Source organism: Canis aureus, chromosome 8, assembly GCF_053574225.1.
Source record: "Canis aureus isolate CA01 chromosome 8, VMU_Caureus_v.1.0, whole genome shotgun sequence".
In the NCBI taxonomy this organism is placed as follows: Eukaryota; Metazoa; Chordata; class Mammalia; order Carnivora; family Canidae; genus Canis; species Canis aureus.
The window spans coordinates 8,810,234-8,823,015 of record NC_135618.1 but is presented as its reverse complement, the minus strand read 5'-3'; the positions used below and the strand labels follow the sequence as shown (position 1 = coordinate 8,823,015).

Sequence of the window (12,782 nt, the reverse complement as noted above, 5' to 3'; positions counted from 1 at the left end):
TATAAAAATAAAATTTAAATTATATCAAATTATTTTTATAATAATATCTGAATGAAGGGGTAGAAATTCTAACATAGAGAAACCACTTTTTCACAGCTAAATTAATTCATCAGGTCTACACTTTTTTAATCACATTATTTCCAACGTATTTTTAGATGACACATAAGGAATGAAGCATGAATCATATTCACTCGACCCCCTACATGAAGGAACCTCACTAAGAGAAAAATTCAGATGGAGACTTGAAGCAGCATTTTTACAAGCTTGGCTTCTCCATAATCAAAACCACAGTATCCCCTGAGGCTACTCCCATTGAAAGAGATTAATTTTATCATGCATGTCAATTCCACTCTAAAAACCATCCTCTAAGAGGATCCTCATCTACAAAACTAGAAGAGAATACCTAATAAGGGCAGGATAAATAGCCAATATTTATTTGTATCAATGGTAAACATCAAATATTGCCTGCAGAGGTAAAACTGTCACATGGATTAATCCATAATGCACCCATTGGGAAGTCTACTTCTCCAAGAACAAATCCTTCTAGCATACCAATTTACATTTAGAAAATCATCCACTTGGTGAAGTTAAAAGAAATCTTACTATCTTATATTGCTTCTTCCCATACTATTTTACATCCATTTTAACACTTACCTAATCATATTAGCTCTTTTAGGCTTCAGTCTACCTCGACAGATGGTGAGTTCTTGAAGTCATATCTATTGTTCCTGCCCAGTGCTAGTCCTGATTGTCGAGGACCTCTAAGTGAAAGTCTATGATTCACTTCCATTGGAATCATCTGGAAGATGTCAAAATGCAGATTCCTGGACCCCTTCCCCCAAAACATACGGAATTAGAGTATTTTTAAGAATTTCTAACAGCTCTTATAGGGCCTTCAAAATGTATCAAGGAGATAATGAATCCAAAAGGCATAACCACGTAAGAGCTATGGGCTGATATTTCTTCTACTTACACTATTGTTTGGAAACTACTGCCAATAAATTTGGTTAAATAAAGAAGAAAATCACTCTCGGTAAACCTCTATTTTATAAACAGAAACAGCTTATGACTATTTTACCTTACAATACCCTGGCAGTACATCTCCCATGTGTTTTTACTGAATCAAAGTACATAATTTTGGAATTTTAAGACTAAGAGACCTTAGAGGTTACACCTCATACAAAATACACTGAGAAAAAATATATACCGAAGATGTATTAAAAACATAAAGAGGGATCCCTGGGTGGCGCAGCGGTTTGGCGCCTGCCTTTGGCCCGGGGCGCGATCCTGGAGACCCGGGATCAAATCCCACGTCGGGTTCCCAGTGCATGGAGCCTGCTTCTCCCTCTGCCTGTGTCTCTGCCTCTCTCTCTCTCTCTCTCTGTGACTATCATGAATAAATAAATAAAATCTTAATAAAATAAAATAAAATAAAATAAAATAATAAAATAAAATAAACATAAAGAGTAGGGCACCAGGGTGACTTAGTTAAGTGTCTGCCTTCCGCTCCAGTCATGATCAAACCCCAGGTTGGGCTCCCTGCTCAGCGGGGAGCCTACTTTTCCCTCTCCCTCTGGCCCTCCCCTGTTCCCTGCTCCCCATTCATGAGCTCTCTCTCAAATAAATAAATAAATAACCTTTAAAAATTTTTTTAAAAAGGCCTAAACAATTACATGTGTTATCCCTTGAATCATTTATTTAAACAAAACTAAAAAGTCTAACATTTAAAACCTCAAATCTTTATTTTTTCATGATAAAAACATCATTTTTTTCATGAAAAGTTTATTTTAAGAAGCGGTATTTTAAATATTATAAATTATACCTTTAAAATAATTCACTCTTTAATCAATACATAAACATTTGTACATCTATAAGTAGAAATACAGTACATAAATTTTAAATAAAATATAAGTTATAATTTCACAAATTAATAAATTTCCAAAATTCAATCTCAAAAAACATTTTAAAGTATATGCTGATTTACAAAAGACAAAAGTTTTTTTCCCCAAAAAACACAGAATATTTTATCTGCATATAGTCAATACCATTGCATAGCACAAACAGTTCAAAATACAAAGTGTTTATTTAAAACTATCAGAAAACTTTTTTAATTTCTCTTTGTCATTGATTTAAACATATCTATGGCTATACTTAAGTTTTATAGAGTCTTAATGTCTCAAATTGAAATTAAAGATGTCATATTCAATTTTTACCCTCTCAGCAGATATTAGCCATGAGTCATTTCTTAGAACTAGGTTTCCAGGTAATAAGTAGGGACAGGCTGTGCCATTTGTACACTTCACAATCTTAGAAACATTTTATAACCATGATATGATAGTATAAGGACCTGTAATTACTCTGATGTCCCTTTCAATCTGTGTCAAGAAGATAATAAATGTACGTTTTACACAGAACACTAATTCTTGGGGCTGAAAGCTGAACAGCACCTCTTATCTCTTTATTCACTCATAGCCTGAGGAAAATACAAGACTGTCCTTCTAACTCATCACCTCCACCAGAATAATAACAATGTTATTGTTATCCATATATTTTTAGATTTATCAGAGGGTGAAAAGAGTCATTATATGATCGATCTTTTACACCTTTGGCAGATAACTGTGCCTTATTGAAAAGAACCATTATTTTGAAAACTGTATTTGCAGATGAAATTCATTTTGCTACTATGCCAGATAGGCAATGATAACTGAAGGACACCAGAAAGGTTCTCTCTAGACTTGATGAAGGTCTAGCAATAACATAGACCTAAAGAAGGTGTGCTTTACTCGGAAAATCTCTATTTATTAAAGTTATGGGGGGAAATACAGCAAATTAATCATTTGGCAAAATTATCTCTCATTATCTGTTCACATTACAATATAGGATATAGCAGCCCCAATTAGAGGTTAACTGTTTATTGCTTTTATAACAGAATTCTTTTTAAAAGAGATTCACATCTTATAATTATATAATTCTTTTTTTTTGAAACATCACAGAAACCCAAAATGTACATATTTGTAATCATCAGAAAGTGTACATGATCAGGAGCAAGCTGTGTTCAAGGCCCCAGCGAGCCCAACACTCGGTCACCACCTGCATCCTCTGCCACAAAGAAAACACAGTGTGATCTTAGTGGCTCCTGAGAGATGCAGTTTTGCATGGAGGAAAATCAAGAATAAAATAATCTTCCACTGGAGGAGAAAACTAAACAAAAGAAAACAACAGAAGTGTTCTGGAAAAGTTTAGTGGTAACGATGAAATAGCATCACTATTTCATTTAAATGAAAAGAAAAAAAGACTGGTCTTAGCACAGTAGGAGAAGGGCAGCCCACACTGTAGACAGTGACCACTAAAACGAGACTCTGATCTTTTTGTGCACTGAGAGTTACCAAAACGTACAAAGTTCACACACAAATATACATCCAGGTTAGGGAAGAAGATGACATAAAGAAACTATCCTTGTCAACAGCTTAGCAATAGAAGTGAGAGATAAAGACATTTCAAGGAAACACCTAGCGTTTTAAAGTACCTGTGCCCAGTTAAAATGATGATAACTACCAATTAACTCAACAAACGAGTCACCGCTATACATGGACATTGTTACCTTGCACATCAAAATTCTAGAAAAATCACAGTGAGCACAACTCACTTTGTGAATATGAGATTCCATAAATCACAGGAAATCAGTGTCAATCTCCCTGCATGTCCTAAACAGACGGAGAAACAGACATCCATCAACAATAAGCAGTGACTCATCATTTCAAATCTAACATCTAGTACCAAGAAATTTTGTTTAAATTAAAGTGCTCCTATGGACCTCAACTTTCCCATCTTTAAAAATATCAACTCTTTCTTTGTGTATCCTTCTGAGAGGTGTTGTTAAGAATTACTAGATATCTTAAAATAAAAATTTTGAATTTTTTAAAAACTAAAAAAAAAAAAAATTAAAAAGATATTTGGAGAGCTCCAAAAGAAATCCATGAGAAAAGTAACAACAAATTACAGCCTGAACTAGGTCCAATTTTCAAATGATGGGCAAGTCCGTTAATACAATCCATGTTCCATAAACTCCTCTAGTTACGCATTAGTGACTAAAACAGGGCTTCTGTACAGGTCTCAGATTAATGAGACAGAGTATCTGCTTCAAAGCATTAAACTTAATGTGAAAGAAGAGTGATGTCAGTAAAAGTAAAGTTGCACCAGAAAACAACAGTTATCTAAGCATTAACTCAGCATGAAAAGGGAATTACTTCTGATTTCCTGGAATACAACTCTCTCGGGTTATTATTTCTGATTACCATGGCAGCACACAGCATTTTCCATCTAACGCTTTAGAAGAATGCTTGGTCACACCATCCTCTGCCTTATTAAATGATCTATGTTGAAACCATTCATTTCCATTCTCTTACATCCATAAAATGTCAAAAAAGAGAGATAAGACAGTCATTTGCCCTCAATTTTCTCAATAATGTAAGGTTTTAGAGAAAGTATGTTAGAACTCTAAAATAATAGACTAATATATTTTCTCAATTCCTCCCATCATCCTTTATTTCCACTGGGGGAAATCGATTTCTGATTGTATCTCCTCTAAAGTTTAGGGGGCTTAAAAGCGTTGCTCTTTCACCCCCCAAAAAATGTTCTCAAACATAGTTATTTTCTGAGTAAATATCTTTCAAAAGAAAACTTCTACAAAGACTATAAAAACCTTCCCTGGAGGGCTTATAAAGGGTAACATAAAAGTGGTATCAGTGAAAAGAGAAATAATGGTCTAAGAACTGCTTTAAAAAAATCAAATATAAGAGGTTTCTACCCTTCTTCCACACAAGCAAACACATACACAGTACAATTGATTTTAACAAATTTTTAAAAGTATTTACAAAGACGCAAAAAATAAAAGTCAATGAATCCTTGTTCTATGATTAAAGAAAGTAGGCCATAGATGTCAAGAGGCTATAGGAATCTTCTTCTCCTTATTCAGTGGATTGAAAAAAACAATGCTTTCTAGACCCATAGTAGGCATAATTCAAACTTCATTTCCTGAACATATCAGGCTGGTATAACAAAATGAAGATGTTAGGAGGGAAATCATACTCTAATCCCAGTTTCACTGCATTGAGATTTTGAAAACGAGCTACAGAGCTATTGCAATCAGCTACTTATATGTGGAAAGGAAAATATGGATGTTAGTGAGGAGCAAAACTTCTCTAGAAATATTCCCTAAAACTTACTTTAAAAAGATCCTTAAATGAGTATTAAAATTGGTCATAATTTAGGTGATTTATCTCAAGCATACCACATCTGCAACTGCATTTAAAAGGGACCCAGAAACCAAAATTATATTTCAAAGAATGTATTCCATACACATAATACCAAACCAATCTGTAACAGTGTCTAAAAACAGATCTCATGGATTTTTTTTTTTAAAAGGAAGAACGGTTCATTTCTCCAGAGACGGATCATCCACGTCATAATCATTCTCGTTTCGCATCACTGATGGCTCCCCAAACATCAAAGACAAATTCGTCGGGGAATGCAAAGTCTCCAAGAGTTTCGTCAAGTGCCACAGCAAATTCATCTGGATTAACCTTGTCCTTTCCAGCTTCAAACATCGTGGTAGCTATCAAAAACAATTTTTAAAAATTAATGATACATGAGACAGCATCAGGGAATTGAGAAAAATGGCACTAGGAAAAATTACTTCCTAAATTTAACATGCATAGATATACTTCTAGTACATGTTATAATAATAACATACTATCGTATGTCAGGGTAGCAAATACATTTTTAAACAATCTGCTCACTGCACCCAGATTTGCTACCCCAGCCTCTTCTCCGCCTTGGAGCCGGTCAGTCAGGAACTACTGCTATTCCTCAGGGTGGAATGAGAGCTCCTAAGAGAAAACCCTATGGCTAAGTCAGGAAAGTCAGTACATCATCCCTCCTCCACCTGCCCAGTCACTAGCTCCCTCTGCCCCCTCTACCAGTACCCCACTCCCAGCTATGAGGGAACCTTGCTAGCACTCCTCGCCCCTCCAAAGTAAAGGATAACAGTTTGCAATGGGAAAATCAAGCTAGAGAGAAGAGGAAGGTATCTGTCCACTCATGGAATCCAGGTAACTTTTCCTGAGCCCCTTTCTAGTTTGAGATAGAAAGTGAAAGTGGTGCCCTTGTTCTGTTTTTCTAGTAAGTTGCCCGAGCCCCAGCTCTCATGTCTGGGGATCTGGTCTCTTCAGGACTACACATTCTCATGGGACCTGACCTAACTGGCTGGGAACCCATGAGGCTTGGCTGGGTTTTTTTCTCAGCCCCTTCTAAGCACCAGCAACCAGAAAAAGACAGTGTGGATGTGATCTGGAACTTGGGTGAAGAACCCCCAGGTAAAAAAAGAAACACCAAAGCTCAGTATCTCCTTTCCTCCCAGGTTAAGGTTGAACAAATCAACAGTTGTAGGATTTCTCTAAATGAGCCAAAGAGGTCTGGTCTTTCGGCTAAAATCTCCTAGGGCTCGTAAGAGCATCTGAGAACTGTGCCTTGTCTCAAGCAGCTCTGTACTACCACAGGCTAAAGGGAAAGGAGGAGATGTGGCCCAAAGAGAGGCACCATAGTCAGAGCAGAAGTGGGATGTGGCTGGAGTGACTTGATGCAGGGATCAAAGCTCTAGTAAGGTGAAGGAGGCTTCCACATGGCCAAACAACCTGCTGCAGGATGAAGAGTCTGGATACGGTAAGGAGAGCACGGGGACTGGGGCCGAAGGGAGAAGACAGCAGCTACAATGATGAGAGATTGGTTACATACCTGGGGACTGATCACATAAGTACATTTATTAAGAATACTATGAACCAGGTTTGTCACTGCCAGAGAAAGTTAAATGGGAAGGGAGAAAATGAGAATGAACCCTGCAGAATTAGAATTGAAGGGATCAGTGGAGATATCTTTCAATACAGAGAGATTAAACACTAGGTAAATACATGCACATACACATTCCTCAGTCCACTGTAGGGGCCTGGGAGCAGGGACGCGCACACAGCAATGAGCACACAAAGCCCCAGATCTTGGCTCTTAAACACCATTCTCCACTAAGAAGAATCAGAGTTCTCAGGAGAAATGGCTGATTCCAGGGCTAGAGAAGGCAAAGTAAAATATGACCAAGAACATCTCATCTTCTGCCAGAAAGTAAGAAACGGTCAAAAAATGGTGGGAACATGTAAAAAGACACAGAAGTTAAGGTGAAAGAGCTCCCACTGACCAAATCAGGATAATTTTTTTAAGATTTTATTTATTTATTCATGAGAGACACAAAGAAAGAGGCAGAGACATAGGCAGAGGGAGAAGCAAGGAGCCTGATGCAGGACTGGATCCCAGGACCCCAGGATCACGACCTGAGCCGAAGGCAGACGCTCAACCGTGGAGCCATCCGGGTTGAGCCATCCCCTGCAAATCAGGGATAATTTAAGCAACAAATTAAGTAGTGATAGTAATAGATTATAAGCCCATTGAAGAAAAAAAGGAAAAAGAAAGAAACCATGAATCCATAATGGAATGATTGAACAACAAATGGACAGAAGGAGAGAAGGTAGGTAAGATCATAAACAACAGGATATTTACATAGTTTCAAAATCTCTCTCCACCAAATACTTACTACAAAGAGAATAACTTCATAGTGGAGACAACTAGCAAATACCACTTTAAGTCATCAACACGAACAATATTAAAAATAGAACAAATCAAATTCTATGCCTCCCACTAAGATGTAATGAAAAAAACACAGCATCATATCTGATATTTCTGCCAGGGATATCACCTAAAGGTAATTCTTAAAAAAAATTAGACAAACCAGAATTGAGGGACATTCTATAAAATAACAGCTCGTATGCATCAAGGTCACTAAAATCAAGAGTGGAAAACCATTCCAAATTGATATAAATAAAAGTAACAGATGATTTCGAACATGCTCTTCTGCTATAATGGATATTAGGATATTAAGCAAAACTTAACATATGAATATTAGCTAACAGTAATGTATCAATATTAATTTCATGATTCCTGGCTATATTGTGTTTAGATAGAATATCTTTGTTCATAGGAAATATGCGCTAAAGTATTTGGGGGCAACTAATACCATAAGTTTATTCCCAAGGGAGTAATTATTTCCCAAGGGAAAAAAGGTTTTGTACTGTATTTATAACCTTTCTCAAGGTTTAAAATTGCTTCAAAAATACTTATAAAAAGCAAGTGAGGAGAAATTTGGGACCCCTGGGTGCCTCAGTGGTTGAGCTCAGGTCGTGATCCTGGGGTCCTAGGGATCAAGTTCTGCACGGGGCTCCCTGCAGGGAGCCTGCTTCTCCCTCTGACGATGTCTCTGCCTCTATGTCTCTGATTAATAAGTAAATAAAATCTTAAAAAAAAAGTGAAGAGGAATTGTATCTCTTCTCATCATTGTCCCCCTCACTCTTACCTTGCCTCAGGCCTCAGCCCTGACTCAAAAATCTTTTGCATTTACAGTCAATCCAGAAACTAACAATAGGAAGAAGGACCTTCTGCTCCAGCCAAAGGATTTGGAAATATATGAAAAATATATGAAACTTTTACATATATTTTAAATGTCACGCCAGTGCTAGCCAGGATATTAGGAAGCAAACATTCACATACACAGGCTTGACTTCATAAATTTGGCTTTTGAAAAACAATTTGGCAACCAGTACAATCAAAATCCTTATGAATGTTCACATCATAGAGCACCTGGGTGGTTCAGTCAGTTGAGCGTCCGCCTCTTGATTTCAGCTCAGGTCATGATCTCAGGGTCGTGGGATGGGGCTCCCGCATCCAGCTCTGTGCTCAGCAGGGAGTCTGCTTGAGATTCTCTCTCCCCTCTGCCTTTGCCTCTCCCCACCCCATGCTCACTCTAAAATAATACATCTTTTTTTAAAACATTCACATCCTTATCTAACATTTTCCACTTCTGGGAGTCTATACCTTTTTTCTTCCAGTCCCATTGAGATATAATTGACATATATCACTATATAAGTTTAAGATGTACAGTATAATGACCTGACTTACATATAGTCTGAAATAATTACAATAAGTTAACACTCATCACCTCATATAAATATTTTTAAAAAGGGAAAAAATTTTCCTTATGATGAGAACTTCCAGGATTTACTTTTTTTTAAGAATTTATTTATTTGACAGAGAGAGAGAGAAAGCGCACACGCAGGGGGAGCAGCAGAGGGAGAAGGAGAACCAGGCTCCCCTCGGAACAGGGAGCCTGATGCGGGGCTCTACCCCAGGACTCTGGGATCATGACCTGAGCCAAAGGCAGGCGCTTAAATGACTGAGCCACCTAGGCACCCAGGACTTATTCTCTTAATAGCGTTCCTATACACCAAACATCCTGGTTAACTACAGTTATTATGCTGTATACTATATCCCTAGTACTCAATTATCTTATAACTGGAATTTTATACCTTTTGACCACCTTCTCCAATTCCCACTCCCCTCTCCCTGTCTCTAGTAACCACAAATGTAGTCTCTTTTTCTAGGAGTATGAGAGAGGATTTTTTGGGGGGTAGGGGTGCTTTTTTTGTGCTGAGCAAGGAGTCTGCTCCACATATAAGTAGGATCATACACTATGTGTCTTTCTCTGTATGATTGTTTCACTTAGCATAATGCCTCAAGATCCATCCATGTCGCCCAAATGGCAGGATTTCCTCCTTTTTTACAGCTGAACATATATATGGTACATATATACCACAGCTTCTTTATCCATGTCTTGACAACTGCCTTAGGTTGTTGGCTACTGTGAATAATGCTGCTATGAACATGCGAGTCCAGACATCTCTTCAACACAGTGTTTTTATTTCCTTTGGTTATAAGGGAATCTAATTTTTCTTTAAATCTTAAAAACAGAAAAGAAGTTAACATAAAAATGGACGTAACAGTATTAAATACAAAACCTAAGATGCAGAATCATTACCAATAAATTAGATGAAAATTTTTTTTAAGATTGTATTTATTTATTCATGAGAGACAGAGAAAGGCAGAGAGACATAGGCAGAGAGAGAAGCAGGCTCCCTTCGGGGAGCCTAATGCGGGACTCAATCCCAGGACCCCGGGATCACACCCTGAGCCAAAGGCAGATGCTCACCCACTGAGCCACTCAGGTGTCCCTAGATGAAATATTTAATGAAATATTTTGAAATCATTTGAAACAATATGAATAACTAATAAACTGAGGAAATCTTTTAATATTTAGTGAGAAAGTAGTATATAAATTTTATATTACAATCATAGCTGTTTCTACAAAAATCTCTAAATAGGATGGATAAGTGGAGAAGTAGGTGATGAAGAGATTATAGTAAAATATTAAGAGAATCTTTCAACTCTATTATATGTTTGAAAATTATTGTAATAAAATATTAGAAAGAGAAACCTCCACACAGACAATGGAAAAAGGCTTAAAATATAGTAGACATGTTCACTTGGAGACAAAGTTTCTGGTTTTTAAGTTAATCAAAAAAAGAGGGAAGCTGTCCTCGGTGTGCATTTTCACACAAGGAGATAAGAAGCCAAGGGCTCAGGAAACAGTACTCTGTTGATATTCCTCAAAAACCCAGACACTGGGACCCCTGGGTGGCTCAGCGGTTTAGTGCCTTCCTTTGGCCCAGGGCGTGATCCTGGAGTCCCAGGATCGAGTCCCATGTTGGGCTCCCTGCATGGGGCCTGCTTCTCCTTCTGCCTGTGTCTCTGCCTCTCTCTCTCTCTCTCTCTCTCTCTCTCTCTCTGTGTCTCTCATAAATAAATAAATAAAATCTTTAAAAAATAAAATAAAATAAATAAATAAAATAAAATAAACCCAGATGCCTGGGTTTATGAGGAAACCTGCCTGTGATCCTCCTCTCCCTATTTCCAACAACTCTCAGGTAACGCCAGTCCCCAGACCACACTTTTAAGTGCTAAGGTCTCACTGTGCATATTTAACATTGCTCTGTATTGTCATTATTTTCATCTATATATTTCTCTCCCTATTAATAGAATAAACTCCCAACAGATCTTGAATAGCCTACTCAGTCCTTTACGCCCATGGGAACGAGCTCAGTGTCTTATGCATACTGGTAGATGCCCAGGAGGCGGCTTTGTAATTACACTTTAATAATCTTTACACTGACAGGATTAACATGCATTGGAGAATGCAAACCCCAGAGCCTGGTCCTGCAGCCTGGCTGTGAAAGGAGAGTAACTCAAACTTAAAGGTAAGTACTGCCTCACTAGGACACGAGTTCAGAATTTTGCTAAGTCTACCCTTTTAAATATTTCTCATGGACTCTATAGAGAGCACTTGTTGAGACAGCTACCTAGAGATTATTCTAACACATGGGTGCTATACAATCTGGTTGAAGAAGAAATAAGATGCACATGGAAGGTATAAGAAAATCTGCAGACCATTCAGAAGCAGAAACTAACAGTACAGACGAATGATGCTCTTAAATGCTGGAGGGAATCAGATGTTCACTGATGGACAGGGAAAGCCAATCTCTCCCTCACACACATACACGTACCTACTGCCCTCTAAGAAATAACCTGGTACATGGCTGGGTGGTACCTCAGGAAGCTCAGCAGCATCGTCCCGTGCACTGAGCCCAGGACAATACATTCCAGACCTTGCCTACTCTGACTTGCAATTTCTGGCTTGAGTTCCTTAGTTATAAAATGAGAAACAAGGATGGTCTAAGGTGCCCAAACCACAACCTCACAATCCAAACTGCATAATCTCACTCATGCGCTCGTGCTGACACAGAGAAAAGGAGAACTTCCATACTCACGACAGTCCCAGAGTGGGTCAGTCCTCCAGGTAGAAGTCCTCCCTCTACCACCACTACCATTATTACTAGTAATAATTATTAGTGATCATTGATAAAAATAATAGCTGTACCTATTATTTATGATGTGACAGGAACTTTATACATATTATTCAATTGAATGTGTTGGCCACCCAGTAAGACTTTTATTATACCCTTTTCACAAAGATGTGGAAATTAAGGCTCAAAGTTTAATGATTTGTCCAAGGGCTAAATCTTCAAACTAATGAAGTTAGGACCCATACTCCCTGTGAATTCACTATTTTTGTGCCTCTCAACACACAGTCAGTCAACAAACATTTACCAAATATTTACTTTAGGAGAAATACTGTAGTAGGAGCAATATAGTATCTGCCCTCAAAGAACCCTTGGTCTGGTAGAAGTAACAAAAATACCAATTAGGCAGCTTCATTATGGGATTAGAAATACTATATGTAACAGTGTGCCATAAATCTTTAAAAAAAAAAAAAACAGTAATTTGCCATATGAATTTTTAAAGAAATTAAGAATGGCACATGCACTAAAACATTAAAACATGTACGAATTTTTGCTAAGTTGAACATTCTTAGGGGAGAAGTAAATGTGAATGATTTTATCCTTTTTGTTTAAAGACTTTATCTCTGATTTAAGAGGAAAACAAAATGAAACTTTAGCAAATTGAAGAACTTTTTGTAAAATTATATCACGTTAATATGACAGCTACTAAAATACTTCTTCACCTATAGTAGATCTGCAATACACTGCAATAATATTTAACACCCAAATGCAATCTGGCAAAAAATAATAAATAAATAAATTTTTTAAAAGTCCACTTAAAGAATTGTTATACCACATATGGCAGCTAAGTGCTGACCTCTAGTGTCCACCTTGAAAATATCTTTATATCATTACCAGAACTAAACCACTTTTACGTCATTTATTAACAAACTT

General features: G+C 37.3%; 1 protein-coding gene across 1 annotated transcript in view; it reads right to left on the bottom strand.

Annotated features, from left to right (window-relative positions):
* Window positions 1-1,718: 1,718 nt before the first annotated feature.
* The window catches only part of GIPC2 (GIPC PDZ domain containing family member 2), an 85,212-nt gene continuing 74,148 nt past the window's right edge, over window positions 1,719-12,782 (bottom strand). The window contains 1 exon segment of the mRNA XM_077905148.1: window positions 1,719-5,614. Coding sequence (XP_077761274.1) covers window positions 5,469-5,614 — 146 coding nt within the window. The 3' untranslated portion in view covers window positions 1,719-5,468.